Raw genomic sequence first — 17,273 nt, 5'->3', positions numbered from 1 at the left:
TTTTTCTCTTTTCGCCAGAGTGTGTGGCATGTGCCGCTCCATTGTGTGCCAATTGGCACAGAGCAGCTGCTCCTCTGCCTTTGTTCGAGTCCTTCGAGGTCCTTGCCAAATGCGCCAATTACGCTGCTCATTATCTTTCAACTTGGCAAAGGAATTGCCTCTGCAACTGGGTCGCAATCGGCATCGGAATGGGGATGGTGATTGGGATCAGGATCAGGCTTTGATTTGTAGTAGGCCTTGGAGCTCCTTCTTCATTGGTTGCTCTCTAAAACAATGTCAAATTAGTGGCAATTAGATAATTGTTTAAATATCACTTATCTTTACAACCAGAAATTCACATCAGATTCACACTTTTCCCCAGTTATACCATACTTAATTTTCATGATTTATATGTTTTTATTATTTTCTATATATTTTCATGATGATTTTCATTTACTCAAGCTACTGTAGCATTTAAAAAAAAAACACCCATCCTGTGCATTGAATCCGTTGGACTGGGATCATTCATCACGCCATTCAGCGGATGTGGCAGGATATGCTGCAGGATATGACGCTGCATAAAGTGTCCAGCGATCGGCGATCGTTACACAAACCGCATCCTGCGCAGATCCTTTTGGTACAAAAAAAACCCCATTGTATACCAATGCTCCCAATGTCCTAGAAATCGTAACGAATCCACGCATTCCGGCCAGGATGCGCAGCTGTCCGGCGGGATTGTGTGATTTCGTGATCGTGTGATCCTGTCACCGTGTCACCAAAAAAGGACCGCAAAGTTCGCGCCCATGTCGCGGCCGCTGTAATCCTTTGACTGTCACAAAGCCAAAACAAACATCGCCAGTCGTCCATCCGTCCGGTGAACCGAATGACCTCTTCATTACACGGCGACAATCTTGGCGGGTCACCGTAACAAATGCAAATAAAAGGGGCGGTTCAACGGGTCGGAAAATTATGCCACACAACGTTGGCAGGATTAGCGCACACAGTCCTGATTTCAGATTCCTGATTCTCAATTCCGGTGTCCTTAGCGATTTCCAATCCAACACAATTCCCATAGCCATCGCGAGTGACCCCTGCGCTCTTGTTTTTATTGCTCCGTGTCGGACAATTGATTATGTGACATAAATTTGGTGTAAACAGCTTTGGTCAGCTTGGCAGCTACCTGGCAGGACGAAGGATCTTCGAATGGAATAGAGTTGTCACTGACCAAATGGACATAAATCAGTTGCCCGTCGCCGTGATATATGTGATATATGGCCCATACATAATGCTAATCCATAATAATTACAACCATGTGAGTGTTTACTTTTGCTCATTCGCAGACTGGCAACAAAAGCTCGTTAACTATAAAATTTCAATGCGCATAGTTGGAAGTACAATGGGTGCATTTAAAGTATGCTGAGGATGCTGAATGAGTGCGGAGTAAGTCACTTTTATGAGTTAGCTAAAGGTCATAGTTATTTGCAACTTTTGTGCTGAGAAATGAATCCATAAATTTAACTGAAAAGCAGCCCTTTTAAGTACAGGCACATTTACTTTTTTAAAATATTTACTATCGAATCAATTGCATTATCATATGAATTTGAATCTCAACTCAATTTTGGTAACCTGGTAACCTGGCAATAAAAACTGGCGTAATTATGCAAGGACCTGGCTTCGCGACTTCCTGGCCAGAAACAACTAAAAAAAAAAACAGGACATGCCACAAATGCATTAGAACACACACTCGATATGCAAACATATAATTGAAAACTGTCAACGTTTGACAAATTTCCCGTCGTAAAAAGCAGCGGCGGGTAACCCAAAATTAACCCCGCGTTGCAACAACAAAGGCGATGGAATAAATGTGGAAAAGCGACTCCAGGAGTCATAAAGTTCTGATCGACAGTCAGTCAGTCAGGTCCTTGCTGCGCGCTCCTTGATCCTTTTGGGCCGTGTTAATGTGTTGGGCGCGTGGGTTCCACCAACCTGATGGCAATGGTGATGGTGGTGGTTTTCTACTGGTCCGCGGATTGCAATCCGCAGATATGATCTGGCATATCGTGTAGTTTTGACAGTTTATCATTATTATGCCAGCCCTCATGGGCAACTGATGTGATGTGGTGCCATTGCCAGTGGTGGTCCTGGTCGTGGTCGTGGTCGTGGTCGTGGTGGTGGGTCATCCGGTCATTACATTGTGGGCATTTTGCGTCTTGTATTTAATTGATTTTCTGCACTGACCCAAGTCATTAGCTCCTCGTGGCTCCAGCTCTCCTGGCTGAGATGAGTGTGCTGCGATAGCAACATGATTAATGCACATATAGGAAATACAAGTTGCAGTCAGTTACTTACATTTACTATTTTCAATATGTTAAAGGGTTATGAGAGCGCCATTCCAAGGACATATAATATAAAATCAAATGATTATTATAAACCTACTGAACAGCAACTATATCATATTTCACAAAGAAATATCTTTCTATCTGGGAAGTAAAATACCCATTTGGAACGCATGTACACACACATCGCATATCGATCATGCGACTTAAGTCCACCGATTTGGGCACTTTCTCACGTCACATCCTTGCGAGGAGGTCCTTTGTGTTTCCTTATCGCTGCGCACGGCGGGCAAAAAAAAAATAAAAATATATATATATATATATATATATATATATATATAGAGAGAGAGAAGTAAAAATTCGCACACTCTGCGCTGAATTGCTATTTGGCAAACAAGGGCACACACATAAATCTCAATCTGTCTGAAAAATGTGAAATCGAAAATGCAATCATTGTGCCGAAATCAAAATTTAACCGCAAATTAGGCAATAAACAATGGCTGAAGCGGTCATGGGTTAATACGTTTAGCATCAGCAGACAATCGCCGGGGTCGCTTGCCAAAGGGTTAAGCGGCGCGGGGTTAAGGGTTGCATTTAAACGTGCGAAAAAATATGAAAATAAAAATAAGACTGAACTCTGCACTCGGTTTGTGCTCCAGTTTTGCCTGGCGGTTTGCAAAAGTGACCCTTTCTCTAATCCCAAAAAGAACAACTAGAAGAACACATCATCGAGATGTGCGCCATTTTTTCCAGTAGTTTTCAAAGTAGTTTTCCCAACATTTTCATCAAGCCGAATTTTTAATTCAGATAAAAAAGGATTTTACAGCGCATATTGGGTATCCATCATCCATAGTCGAGCATGTCCTTGTCCTTGTCGTTGGCCCTAGAGGTACTCCTCATCGTCGTCTTCCCAGGAGTAGAAGGTTTCGCTATTCTCGGCATCGCTTATCCCGAAATCGCTAATCTCGGAATCGCTGATGGGCGTGTCATAGTCGAGCCAATCGTCCTCCAGTTCACCATAGTGCAATGGTGGCAAGTAATCCGGTCCGGCGACGGGCATTAAATGGTGATGGTGATCATGATGGTGAAGGTGATGGTAATTCGGCATGAAGTCTTCGACTGGCAGCGGTTCGGGGCCAATGATAAAGTAAACCATTACTATACGAAAGTACGCAGATACATTATCAACCATCTGCATTGTCTTTTTCATCATATATGCATATGTATATACATACCCGGATGGTAGTACCAAATGTCCAAAATGCGCTCCAAAATCATCCTGAACATTACGTTTCGTAGGGAAATATGTAAGTTATCCAGTTTCTGAAATACACATCAAGTGCATCATGTAATACACATTTATAAGTAACCATACATATATATTAAATATATTTTCATTCATTATGTAATACATATTTCTAGGTAACTATATATATTAAATATATTTTTGTTCATATTATAATGAACATTTCTAAGTAACTATCTATATTAAATATATTTTTGTTCATATTGTAATGCACATTTCTAGGTAACTATCTATGTTAAATATATTTTGAATAACTATAACTGTCTATAAAATATATTTTGAATAACTACAACTATCTATATTAAATATATTTTTGTTCAATAATAATCTCCCTGCTGATGTAGTATAGTTCCATATCTGTTTGCTGGCTAATCCTAAGTTAGGTATTATATTACAATACCCCCACTTGGAAATATTCTGCAGTACAGTACCACTAAGTTTTTAGCTAAACAAACATATGGAGGATACCCGTTTAGGTCCTTGACAGAGGGTCGGGTAATGGTCGGTGGATGGTAATTTCCCATAATTGGGTCTGGGTCACAATTAGCGACGCCTGGACATGGGTCATCATGCGCATGCTTGCCAGGATCTGGCCAGCCTGCAAATGGTGGGCACCACGAATGCCAAGGAAATGGAAGGAAAATGGTAGATGGTAAATAGGTGAATGGAAAATCCTGTCCCGTGCGCCGCGGGCTAATCAATTACGCAACCTTCAAGAAAAGCGCGTCGTGAGGGGCATGATAACTTTTACATTTTATTCACATTTAATTGCAGCCCAGGCGCGCATTCATTTTGGGAACCTGATCACGTCGCTGTCAAACGTTTGACAAAAACTTTTCCGGGCCTGACATGTGATGTGACGGGCTGGGATTCCATCGAATACCCAAGTACCCAAATATCCAAGTACCCGATTCATCGAAATACCCGAAATTCCGGAGACGTCGAAGCGCAGGGAACCCGGCGGAATCGCGAGGCCCATGTCGGAATCTACATATCGTAATTTGCATTTTCCAACCCTTTGTCCCTTTTCTCCATTTCCTCTTTTCCTCTTCTCCACTTTTTCGCTTTTCTTTGACTAATGACGTTGAAAGTCCTACCGCCATGCGGTCACACTGCCATCTCGCTCGCACTCGCAGTCCGACTGCAGTGGCATCCCACTTGCACACATTTCGCCAAGCATCGCGTTCTCTCACTCGCACCCTAGTGCTTTGCCGTAGAAAATCTTCTTTTTATATGTCTCTTCTTCTTTTTTTTGTTAGAAAAATTAATTGCATGTCATGATTTCACCGGATTTTATTTGGGTAATTTTCTCAACAATTAAATATGCAAATGCGCGCGTTAAGCGTTCACTCTTAAAGGCGTTTCTTAAAATATTTGTTGGTTATTTTTTAAGGGGCCAATACAAAACGTAACGAAATCTTGCGAAAACGCGAACTTATTCGTAAAAAATATATTTGATTTTGCGAAACTGCAGACATAAAATGTTCATGTTTTAAACACTTACCTCAACAATTCTTAACTGAGACACTTCTAAAGTTAATGTTTAAGTTAATTCACTCGGATTAGTTAGGCTTGAAGGCACCAAAGGTTTGCGACCGCTTCCAGTGAAATCCAAATTAAAAAGAGCTAAGGAATCCGATGTCAAGGGTCACTAGACATGGACATTTGATCGATTACACACCACTTGACTGCGCTGCCACTTGACTAAAAGGACAACCCTGCACGAGCAGATTTGCAATCACAGCGCACTATCGCATTATAACACTTATATCGTGATCTACAAGTTCCGTTCCGTATTATAAAGGTTTTAATAGTAAACCTTGTCTAGAAGTATCCATATTCAATTGTATTAAATATATGAGTTTATATCTTCAAAATACAACAGTCATAAATATATATATATATATATAAATAATTAATATATATATGAATAATTAATGAAACACACATACCAATATTGTGATGTATGAATCTATAAAAATATTTATAAGATTGCAGGAATATAACGCTTTGGATCTTTGCCCTAATAAATATTCCAAAATGTTAAATATTCTATTGTTACGTTACGTGAAATGCAATTGCGTACAACGCAGTTGTAGATTACTGTATTGCGGCGTTCTAGAACACTGCACTGTGTTGCCACCTGTCGTTTTCATGACGTCAATTTGCAACTTTAATGGCCGTAACGTAACTTCCTTTTCCGGAAGCAGCGCTTGCGCGAATGAGTTTCCTCCAAAACTAAAATTGGCGAAAAAATCAACATGATGGATAAACAGCAGTATCCGAACGTAATTATCAAATCAGTTTAAAGTGCACTTGTTTGTTAGAATTTAGAACATGGCCATTCAATTCCAGGCAAACCCCAAAAACCAGCCCAATCCCGACGTGCGTGTTGATGGCAATGCGCAGCCGCCAGTGCAGCACTATCCGGATGATCCCGGTGTCCATGTCACTGCGTATTTGCCAGTGGTGTATTGGCCATTCTACTACATACACATACCAAATGAGCCAAACAACTCCTTTGTGCGTTTTGGCAACACGCCGGGCTTTTACCGCAACGGCTGTTGGTACAATAGCGAAATAGGTCATCCACCTGCCCCGGCTCCAGCGCCACCTACTGCTCCTCCGCCGTACGTCTTTCTGCTGGTCCATGTGGCGTTCGTGCCAACGAACGAGCAACAGCAACCACAGCTGTTCCTCGAAGTCCAGCAGCCACTGGTCATTGAACTCATACAGCAGGTGCCTCCACCTCCACCACAACCGCCAACAGCGCCACATTCCCAGTTTGTGCCAAACGATCTTCAAAGTGAGGCGATCTATATGATGCCCGAGCAGCAGCCCCATTACATTCCTGCACAGCATCCACAATCACAAGACTTTTGTGCGGCTCCACCGATTCCAGCAGCTCCGGAATTTCCACAACACCCTTCGCCACAATATCTTACGGTTCAAACCGATTTTGCTCCACCGCAGATGCAGATGCAGATGCAAATGCAGATGCAGATGCATCAAGGATGCATTCAGGAAGCCAAACAACAGCCACCTTCAACACAATCGACTCCACAAAACCCAGTTCCATTAGCAGGAGATCATGCTCCACCGCAGATGCAGATGCAGATGCAAATGCAGATGCAGATGCATCAAGGATGCATTCAGGAAGCCGAACAACAGCCACCTTCAACACAATCGACTCCACAAAACCCAGCTCCACCAACAACAGATCCTGCTCCACCGCAGATGCACTTACCAGTCGAAGGCGTCCACGATCTACCTTCACCACATCTTGCTCCACATCATCCAGCTCCACTCAGCAATTGTGAGTCTGGATCTCCGCAGCCGGAGCTAAAGAACATACAGTCCAAGATTCAGATCACTAATATGTCAGCAGAAGCGACAACTGAGTCACCAATGATCACTGCCCATCCGAAGCCAGTTAGTCAGGCACACATCACTAACTCCCCACCGGAGCAGGTGCACCCGTGCCCACTGGCCAAGAGGTCATCCTGCGCCTCTGGAAAAGCAACTATGCTGGTAAACATCGGTAGCAAAATGAAAGTTGTACAAATTACTGCGGCGCCCGATAAACAAGTATGTCTAAACACCTTATTACCAATCCAATAACTTATATAAGGTTTCATGTATTTTTATTTGCAGCTCGGGATCCAAAGTCAAAGGTCCCAGAAGCCAGAGGTCTTTGAGAATCAGTGGCCGGCATTGGGTAGCCGCTTGCGCAACAACAAACAGGCTGCCAGAAAGGATCCTCTTCCACTGAAAATGAGGTTCCCGAAATCAGGATCAGCTTATTCATTCAACTCAAAAGTTCAACAGACTAGCACCAAGAAATCTGAACAAATCTCTACAAAAACACCAGTAACCCAAAAGCATCAGTTACCCAAAGAAAACGGAGTTTGTGCTTTTCCACCGAAGAAACAACGTTCACACGATCAAGTTAAAAAGGAAAGCAGCTTGGTGCCTCAAACTTTGCCTTCTGCAAAGAACAAAAAAGCCAAAATTCCTACGCCATTGCCGAAGGAAAAAGCCAATATTCCTACGCCATTGCCGAAGGAAAAAGCCAATATTCCTACGCCATTGCCGAAGGAAAAAGCCAATATTCCTACGCCATTGCCGAAGGAAAAAGCCAATATTCCTACGCCATTGCCGAAGGAAAAGAAAGTGGTCAATACTACTGTGAAAACCTCAGTTGTTAAAAAACCTGAGGAGCACAATGCACAGCCCAAGCGAGAAATCCCGATGACCACCGACATAAAAGCTCTGGGTTCGAACATGTTTGAGCTGCTGGTGGAGCCAGATCCGCTTTATAGGGAGGAAGACAGCGAAGGAGACACTTCAGAGCAAGAAGAGCCAAAGGCGGAGGAGGTGGGTCCAGCAAAGCACAGCAGCTCCAAGAAGGAGAAGCGGCGCCTCAAGAAACAGAACACGGCTCTTAAAAAGCAAAGCCTATGCAAAAAGCGGGCTGAAAAGGAGGCGAAGCGGGTCAAAAAGGCAAATGAGAAGGCTAAGGAACAGGCTAAGGAACAGGCTAAGGAAAAGGCTAAGGAAAAAGCCAATGAAGCCAATAAACGACCAACGGGCACAGTGATGGTGCACATTGCTGATGAGGTCGGCCTCTATTACAAACTGTCGATACCTAAACCAGGTGCATCATCGCCAGCTGGACAGAGTGCCCAAGTTCGGGAACAGCGCAATCTGTTCAAGCACAAGCCATATCGAAATAGGAATCATGACTCCAAAGTCCAAACATCAGTGCCAACACTTCGCCTGCGTATGCAGGCCTCAGATGCTGCCCCATCACAAGTGGCAATGCAGAACTCCAATCCACAGCCACAGCCACAGCCACATCCACATCCACATCCACATCCACATCCACATCCACATCCACATCCACATCCACATCCCAATGAGGTGGCATCAGGAGTGGTGGCCAAGGCTGATTCCAAACCGAAACCAAATCGAGATGAGATGAGTGCATCATCATCAGTATCACGGGCCATCGAGAAACCAAAGCGAAATGCTGATGAGGTTGCAGGATCAGAAGCAGGATACAGATCAGCCACCTATGAAAATAACATGTGGCCGAATTGTGGGAGCATTTATGAGCTATTTTGTATTCCACCCAGAGAACCAGGACAGCATCGATCGCTATGCTCCAGAAAACAGCGGATTGATTGGGTTAACTACAGATATCGCCCGTTTCCTTCGCAGCGCCAATTGAAGTGTTGTCACATCATTAAGACCTGGTTTTAGTTTATATGCAACTCGAAGTTCAAATGAAACTTGTGATTTGATTGGACTTGGATTTAGAATCGTCCATTGAGCAAAACAAAGACTAAACTTTATTTTTTGCACTTTGCATATTATATTTTACTCTTTACCCTTTGCACCTTACACTTTACACTTTGCACTTTACACTATTTACTGACCTTTGTAAACTTGTATAGATCTCATCTAATAAAAGTTTTCATACCTAACTATATCCTAAACTATATCCTGCTAATCCTGTTAAATACCTCCTGCTGTTGCAGCAAGTTTGGGATTGGCGAACGTGTGAGTTTCCACAACTGTCACTGGGATTCGGTAAGATAATGCACCCAACTGACAACTGCTTTATGATCTCATCCCGTTTGGCCTGCAGCCTGATCTCTTCCAGATCTCATCCGGTTTCATCCAAAACGAATGCCGATTGCAATGGTTCTTAGGCCCGAGACTTAGCCACAGTTTGAACTACTATAATTAAGTGTCGAAAGGATTACCAACGCCTACCCGTCGTGTGTTGTGATTTACGATTCCAAACTATCAACTACCTGTTCCTGTGCCTGTGCCAGTGCCAGTGCCAGTGGGTGCTACCTGTACAGGAATCCTCATTAGCATGAGACGACGACGCACCGGAGGAGGTGGCATCTAATGCGACTGAGTCGTGTGCCATTCCATTCACAGAGTCCCATTCATTCAGCATTCAGCATTCAGCGCGTATGTAGAACTGCTAATCTCATCCCATTCAAAGTTATCAACTCCAAATCCAAATACGCATCCCATTTGGCTTAGCAGTTGCTTTCGTATTGCAGGCGAATCCTGCAATACCGTTGCACAATGTCCTTACAGGATCTGATGCAGCTGCTCCAGTCGAATGCTTGGGTGTGGATCTGGTTGTGGGTGACATTTGCATCTGGCCTAAGACGACGACGATCCCTAAGATGCTCTAAGCCAAATGGATGGGCTCATTGTGTTTTGTTTACTGGTTTCTTCCCTCTTCTTTTTTTTTGTCCATTCAACATGGAACATTGAGCATTCAACCAGCTGCCAGAGATTGACAATGGAAAAGTGCACCCATTTCTTGTCGGGAAAGTTCTTATCCCTGGCCGAGAATCTAAAGGTGTATATATTAACAATAATCACAATGGGAGATTTAGATAGTGATACTAATAGTGCGCGTCTGCAAATCAGTATATAGTTTTATTCACTTTAAATGATTTTCATCATCAGGATAGTAATCCTTTTATATTCCAATCTATACATTCTACATATTTGCTGTCCTATTATTCAATATTAGTACTTGATACATTTCCATTTAAAGATTTGATATTATTTCAGTTGCTTACACATTGGTGGTCATTAGTTTCCCATTTCACTGGCACGTTCCTCAGGTGCTGGACTTTCTCCACTACCCATCCACTCCACTTTCCCTTGCCGTTGCACCCGAAATATCTTCATTTGCGATGGGCAAACTTGCACTCCGCCTGTCAGCTGCACGTGGTCACGTGGTCACCTCAATTTGGGCCCATCAAACGGGCGACTAACTGCTGTAATTGGCCCACTTGGCTTCACTTGGCCAGTGGAAGTGGCTGGAAGTGGCTGGCTATCGCAATTGACTGCGTCATGTCACATGTTCTACTCTATGGTACGTACATATACTATACATATACACATATATATATATATATATACTTACATGTATGGTGGCTTTGCAGAAGGACTCACGCGTATCGATGTCCTTGCTGCCTTGATGAATCGATCCCGTTGACGATCCGCGACCCTCGATCAATTTATTGCTCAATTTATATTTGCTTAGACTGCCAATAGTTCAATAATTCATAAAAAACATGCAAACGGCAAGAAGCTATCCAGCTATCGTGTGTCCTGGGAATTTGCATATATGTATGTATATATGTATGTGATTTGCATAAGGCAGCTGCCTTCTGGGAGCAGGCATCACCATCAGCATCTCCAACTCCAACTTCATCTCGATGCTCTGCCTCCTTGACAGGGTAAATCAAAGGGCAAAAGGTGTGAGCTCATGTAATGGCCCAGAATTTGACTCTACCTGGACTTTCCTTCCATCCATCCTTCAATGGGTCCTTTCATTTCCATATGCATTTCCATTTCCATCGCCATCTCCATTTCCACAAGCATTTCCATAACCATTTCCATAACCATTACCATTAGCATGCCGCTCTGTTGTTGTTTGCCATCCGTTGTTTTGATATGTAAGTTGATATATGATATTTGATTTCTTGGATAGACTTTTGGGTGTCGCCGGGGTCTCAACTTCAATTACGGCAAATTCCAAGCACGAAGCTAGTTACTACGGCCGTAGTTATGGGCTACCATCTCTTCTCAGTATTTTCTTTTTTTTTTTCTGCCAGACTCTCTATAAGAAGTGTCATATATCACAAACCTGCACTCGTTTAATATTTATTAATGAAAGGTATGGTTTATTAGCTTAAACACGTTGGTATTTAGATGAACGTTAGTTGTAATATGCTTTCATTTATATTTTTGTTTTATAGACATAAGTTGTAATATGTTTGCATTTCTATTTTTGTTTTATGAACATTAGTTGTAATATGTTTGCATTTCTATTTTTGTTTTATGAACTTTAGTTGTAATATGCTTTCATTTATATTTTTGTTTCATGAACATTATTTATAATATGTTTTCATTTATATTTTTTTTATGGTTCTTTGCTGTTTTATTAAAGTTTTTATTTTATTTGAATTTTAGCACAGCTGCCGTTGAGTCTGGAACTCTATGCAAAATAGTCCTGAGCGGCGACTTTTAGTCGCGCCTGTCAAGTCAGTCAGTCCAAGTGGCCACATGGCCACATGGCACCATGGCAGGGTGCAGTGCATCGCGGATCGCTGTTGCGGAACACACGCCACTGCCTACACACACTACCTGTACAGGACGCACCCCCTAAGCAACACACACACACACAACAAAAAAATAAAAAAAATAATAAATAGAAAAGGGAAATAAAGAGGCGACCTTTTGATGAAGTGCGTTTGTAAATTTGTTTGCCAAATCAGAAGGAAACAGGATGCCAGGATGCCATCACTTGGCATTTGTCACCCTGCCGGAATCACCCTTTTCCCCTAACGATTTTCCTTCTTGCATTTTCTCCCCCATCCCCCAAGCATTTCGCATTTCCTTACATTAGTGCAACGCGGAAAATTGCAAATGATTCAATTCTAATCCGTTGCCGCCGCTATTCGACTCATTTAAATTTTTGCGCACTTCAAGTGATTGGAATATCCCACGAATCGGGACTTCTAAAGGGTTAAGGATTCGAGGATTCAAGGATTCAAGGATTCGAGCGAGAATGATTTTGTCACATCCCGAGAGACTGCTGTCAAGTGAGCCGCACTTAATGAAGTAGCAAAACTAGCAAAAGGGATACCGAACCCAAAAAAAAAAAGGGAAGATCGCAACAAAGATTGCCGCATGCAGATCTCGCACTCTGAAGTTTCGCACAAGATTTCCCTGTGCGGCGGCAATTGTTACAATAATATTTTCAATGACATGACAGTCCCATAGATTTGCATTAATGATATTCGCCCCGTTGCGTCCCGCTGATGATGATGTGCAACATTTGTTCGTCCTGCCCTCGTATTCATGCCACCAAAAGGGTTGCTCCGTCTTCCGATGGGTTTCTTTTTAATTTTTTTTTTTTTAGAAGTGTTGGGTTCCTTGAGGAACTCGGAATATTGGCAATTATGCCAGTCGAGCAGTAGGATGATGCATGGCGATATTATGCAGAGCATATGCAAAGCAGGGGGAGTCTAATCCAGATCCTGCAATCTGGCCAGGATTCCCTAAGATTGATTATGCCCACTAGCCTGAATATTTATGTTATATTTATATACGATATATTTATAATACGGTTTCGTATGGAGTTTGGATCGCTGGCAAAAACGTGGAAAAAATTGATTGATTATTCGGGGATTATATTGAAATTAGCTCTTGTGACATTTTTCAATTGAATTCCCACACAGCTCTTTCTACACACATTATTATGAAACTAGTTGTATGATATCTATGCATATGCTTAATAATTATTATTAAATATTATATTTTATTTTATTTTATCCATGCTACTTACATAAACTGAGTTTGCATCTTTCGAGTTCCTTGGCATTTTGCTAGCCTGCCGCATTTCCATGGACTTTCCCATCGTTTGGTCTAGATTTTCAGCTGTGACCGCAGGCGCAGGACCTTGGACTCGATCCTTGGGATCCTGGCCACCACCACTCCTGACCTTTGCACCTGCCTTTGGCCGAGTGTGCTACTCGATGATGTGCGGTTTGGCAGCCCAAATAACATGTTATGTGCGGCCTAATTGGACTGAAGAGTCGAGGAGTCGAAGAGTCAAGGGCGAACGCAGCAGCAGAGTAGCCACGGAATTCAAGGACCTGCAGGAAGCGAAGGAAGCGAAGGACATTGCCCCGGGCCAACAGGTGAAGTTTGGTGTTACGAGGGACACGGCTTGTTAGAACCTCGCTAGAAGTCCTGCACAGAAACACATTTAGCGCCTTCGCAATGCTGCTCCACTCCACCTACATTCCAGATTCGAATACACTTTGAGTAAATTACTGTCACTTTTATAGATAATAAAATGTGCTACATGAAATGTATCAATAATGTTAATTTTTGTATCTTTTTGCTTCATATATTAGTTGGAATATCTTTGCTTAGTTTGCAATCTTATATAGGTAGTTTATGCATATTACATTACTCAGTCATCTGGTGAGCTAGTAATATCCTTAAAATATCCTGCAAACACAATGATATGATAGATATTCTTAGCAGCACTTCGCTGATGAACAATTTTGGCAATATTTTGCCCATTGCAGTGGAGGGGGCAGCCCGCAGGACTCGGACTGGCACAACTGCCAGGCGCTAAATGTCCTTTTGCGCTTGTGGGTCTGCTGTTTTTGCACATGTTGACACATTCGCCGAATGGCGAGTGACGTTGACTTCCTGGCAGGACATGCAGGAACCAGGGAAAACCGCCCTCAGGTTCGCTAGGTCCTTCGGGGTTTCCCGGTGCGGTTCCTGGTTCCTGGGCTGTTTTTGCAACTGTTCAGCCGCTGATCGATCAGATCGCCAGGCGATAATGGAGCAGGCACGTGTGCCTGGCCAGCGGATCTCAAGCGGGCACGGGTATGGGCATGGGCATTTGGGATTCGGTGTGGCAATGTGTGCAGTGTGGCAACAAAGTGCGGGTCGAAAGGTGCGTTGGGCATTGTCAATCGGTTCGCTAGTCTGTCCATGTCCGATCCCGATCCCTCACTATATGTACACATGTATTAACCCCCGATCGGAAAACAGCGATGCGACTTTTGTCACTTTGTAGAGAAAGCAGAAAAGTAACAAAATTAAGCGGGTGTTTCCATTTTCGCCACTCGAGAAACGTTTAAATCGCAATTAGAGTTTTGGAGTGTGCCCGCTTTTAATGGGCGATTTTTCACAATTTCCACAATTTCCACAAAATGGGTTTCGAATTGAGTGCAGAACGCCGGTTTTCATTGTTCTCTGTCTATGTGTGTCCACAACATCGCATTTGGGAAGCACATTTCAATTTAGTTTGGCACCTCTCACATTTCAATTACGTTTTTGGCAAAATAAATCTATTTACACACAGCAATTTAAAAAATAGTTTAAGTAACTTTAAAAGTGTGATATAACTATAAACAACTAAAGAATGCATTACACCAAAATGATGTATTTAAACTATTCATCTGATAGAAGTTAATAATCGCAATTAAAAGTGCACCTTTCGTTTGAAATGAAACAAGTAGGAAACGCACTTAATTATTTGTACATTTCCAGATTTTCCCTATCGCTGCCATCGGTTATGGATCTCTGCGTCGACTAACGCTCCTCTCATTACCCGGCAACCATCCGAAACCGAAGCCAGGAGATAGTCCCAACTACGTGGTTGCCCAACTTCCGGATTTCGTTCTACGGATGCGTAAGTATCCGTTTCACTTTCAATCAAAACGAAATTAAAGAAATGCATGTTTAATGAGACGTTGCCGTCCAAAGAGCGGGAAAACTGAAAACTGAAAACTGAAAACTCAAAACGGAAAACTTAAAACTGACGAATGAAAACTGAACATTTTGGAAGCGGTCATTAGCCGGACGGACAAGAACCAGATAATAACAATAACAATAATAATAATAACAAGGGGCAGGGCAGCGCATTGTGGAAAACTGAAGAAAAGCGAGAGTCATAAAAAGTAAAGTAGCGACAACGGCGTGAACCTTCTGCTTTCTTTCGATTCGATTCTCTTTGGGAAATCTGGAAAGTTGAGGACGCGGACGAGGGTTTGACAAGGGACCTGCCCCGATTTCGGCGGGTTATCCATATGTATATCAGGGATATATCAGGGATATCCCTGGGGCGGGCTGCTTGACCGCTCGACCTCCGTTCGGCGATCGAAACTTGGCAGTTCTGAAAGTCCAGAGTTCTAGAGTTCCAGAGTTCTAGAGTTCGCCGGGTATCACATAATAAAGTATTTTACTTTGTTTTCCCTGTCACATGGCACAATGTACTCCGCACACTGATGGTCAACCCATCATCATCTGCATAAGAAAGTTTCACGCTCTACTGAGCATTTGCCATGGGAAGTGGAAGTGGATGTGGAAGTGGATATGGAAGTGGATGTGGATGTGTATATGGTGTGTATGGCTATGGAAGCGGTTCTTTGGCAGACGTGTTAACGCTTTTGGCTTAACCCACTCCTTTCGTCCCAGGGGTTGGACAAAATGTTATGACAGCTCATTTAACGCCGCGTCTCAGCAGTGGATTGCAATTGCTGACCCATCGATCGCTATCCTTCGTTGGCTTGGTTGCCTTCCCATCCATCTGACCAGTTGGCTAATGAGGCGGGCTGTGATCCTTGGGGAGCTGTGGGAATGGCCCAAGTTCCATCTCAGCTGGAAGCCCTAGTTATCCCTATTTGCTAACGAGTTATATCATTTTTATGTCGGCTAGTTTTTCTCGAAACCCTTGAACCTTCTGCTAATCTGCTGCTTTTAGTTTGAAAGTTTCCTAAATACTTTTTCTTGGCTCTGCGGGAATTCGCCCACTAGACCATTTCTATGCATACATCTTAATTAAGTAAGGAAACAAGGACTCTCTTCCTTAGGACCTAAACCTGTTTTTGTGAGAATTTGTTTACTCAATGTTACTTTCATAGTTCAGCCTCTTTTCTTAATATTTTTTATTTCATTTTTAATAAATAATTATCGGTAATTTTATCACAGCTTTCGTAATATTTGTACGAATATAGAGTATCATACCTCGTTGAGTTCGTAATTAAATCCCCAATCGAACTGTGTTTTCAGAAAAAAATTATTCTTTTTTCACATTTTTTTGCAATTTTTGATGGATGATATTTTGATTTTTGCCGAAAATCGACTTTCTGTTATTTTGCGACTAAAAATATCAGTATTTTGATCAGAACATTCGAAATATTGGTCCAAATGTGGAATGTCATACCTCGTTGAGTTCGTAATTAAATTTCCAATCAAACTGTGTTTTCAAAAAAAAATTTTTTTTTCTTCACATTTTTTGTAATTTTTGACGATGGTAACACCCCTTACAAAAAATGCGAAAAAATGGCCAAAAATGATTTTAACAAAGTCGCTCAAAAAGTGATTTGTTTGGTTAGTATGGGTAATTAGGAGTACAAAAATGTAATTCTTTTAACTTTCTGACCATTTTCAGCCAAGTTATACCGAAAATAGCAATCGTAAATATTGAAATTTGTAGTCATACAGACAAATGATCTTTAAGAGTTTGTTCTTTAATAACCCATTACTTTGATTTTATGATACTTTCACTGGATAGTTTCCGCTGAAAGTTGGACCACTTCCTCTTAGAACTTAGTATCTAGTAACTACCTGTTCCATTTCCAGGTACTAGACCTTATCGCATTAGATCCCACATAACTTGGCTGCCTGCCCATCGAATTCGTGGGCATTTGAAGCGTAAATAATATTTTCTCTTGCGACAATTGTCGCACAACCCCTTCTTTTTGTGGCCCTCATTACCGCAGTTCCCAGTTCCCAGTTCCTAGAGGTCGAGCACTATGGAATCCCCTATAGCTCGCTATCGGAGCATTAAAACGCTCATTAACCAGCTCGCTGTGAGAAAGAAGACCACTTGGGCAGACGGCAAGATGGGAAGACCAAGACGAAGACGAAGACCCTTTGGAGGAATTGCTTTCCACGCACCGCTGAGCTTCGAGAGGTGTTTAGCATAAACTGCTGGTGGTTCCTTGTGGTTTCATCCGCATTATGACAGTCGCCCTTCAGTAAATTTTTCCACTTTTCGTACATTTCGCATT

General features: G+C 42.4%; 2 protein-coding genes across 4 annotated transcripts; one reads left to right on the top strand and one right to left on the bottom strand.

Moving 5' to 3' along the window:
* Positions 1-3,094: 3,094 nt before the first annotated feature.
* On the bottom strand, positions 3,095-5,279 carry LOC120456057. 2 transcript variants are annotated; one of them, XM_039642639.1, is made up of 3 exons: positions 5,126-5,279; positions 3,551-3,638; positions 3,095-3,473 (listed from the first exon to the last, which is right to left on the bottom strand). In XM_039642639.1, exons 2-3 carry the CDS (start codon positions 3,600-3,602, stop codon positions 3,199-3,201), a joined length of 327 nt encoding a protein of 108 aa, XP_039498573.1. In that variant the 5' UTR covers positions 3,603-3,638; positions 5,126-5,279; the 3' UTR covers positions 3,095-3,198. The 2 variants fall into 2 exon arrangements, with proteins under 2 accessions (XP_039498573.1, XP_039498574.1); XM_039642640.1 differs by having other exon boundaries at positions 3,095-3,434.
* Positions 5,280-5,780: 501 nt separating this feature from the next.
* LOC120457031 (bromodomain-containing protein 4) lies at positions 5,781-9,056 on the top strand. Of its 2 annotated transcripts, XM_039644194.1 has the most exons (4): positions 5,781-5,909; positions 5,977-7,209; positions 7,276-7,653; positions 7,687-9,056. In XM_039644194.1, exons 1-4 carry the CDS (start codon positions 5,883-5,885, stop codon positions 8,884-8,886), a joined length of 2,838 nt encoding a protein of 945 aa, XP_039500128.1. In that variant the 5' UTR covers positions 5,781-5,882; the 3' UTR covers positions 8,887-9,056. The 2 variants fall into 2 exon arrangements, with proteins under 2 accessions (XP_039500128.1, XP_039500127.1); XM_039644193.1 differs by having other exon boundaries at positions 7,276-9,056.
* Positions 9,057-17,273: the final 8,217 nt, after the last annotated feature.

Source organism: Drosophila santomea, chromosome X, assembly GCF_016746245.2.
Source record: "Drosophila santomea strain STO CAGO 1482 chromosome X, Prin_Dsan_1.1, whole genome shotgun sequence".
NCBI lineage: Eukaryota > Metazoa > Arthropoda > Insecta > Diptera > Drosophilidae > Drosophila > Drosophila santomea.
Note: the sequence above shows the minus strand (reverse complement) of the source record. Positions and strands in the feature narration are given on the sequence as shown.

Bases quoted from the DNA above. Each gene is read 5' to 3' on its own strand.
- LOC120456057 (XM_039642639.1), bottom strand. From the start codon at position 3,602: ATGTTCAGGATGATTTTGGAGCGCATTTTGGACATTTGGTACTACCAT. The intron at 3,474-3,550 runs GTATGTATATAC...ACTTTCGTATAG, and splicing joins CATTTGGTACTACCATCCGG to TAATGGTTTACTTTATCATT.
- LOC120457031 (XM_039644193.1), top strand. From the start codon at position 5,883: ATGATGGATAAACAGCAGTATCCGAAC. The intron at 5,910-5,976 runs GTAATTATCAAA...ATTCAATTCCAG, and splicing joins ATAAACAGCAGTATCCGAAC to GCAAACCCCAAAAACCAGCC. The intron at 7,210-7,275 runs GTATGTCTAAAC...TTTTATTTGCAG, and splicing joins CTGCGGCGCCCGATAAACAA to CTCGGGATCCAAAGTCAAAG.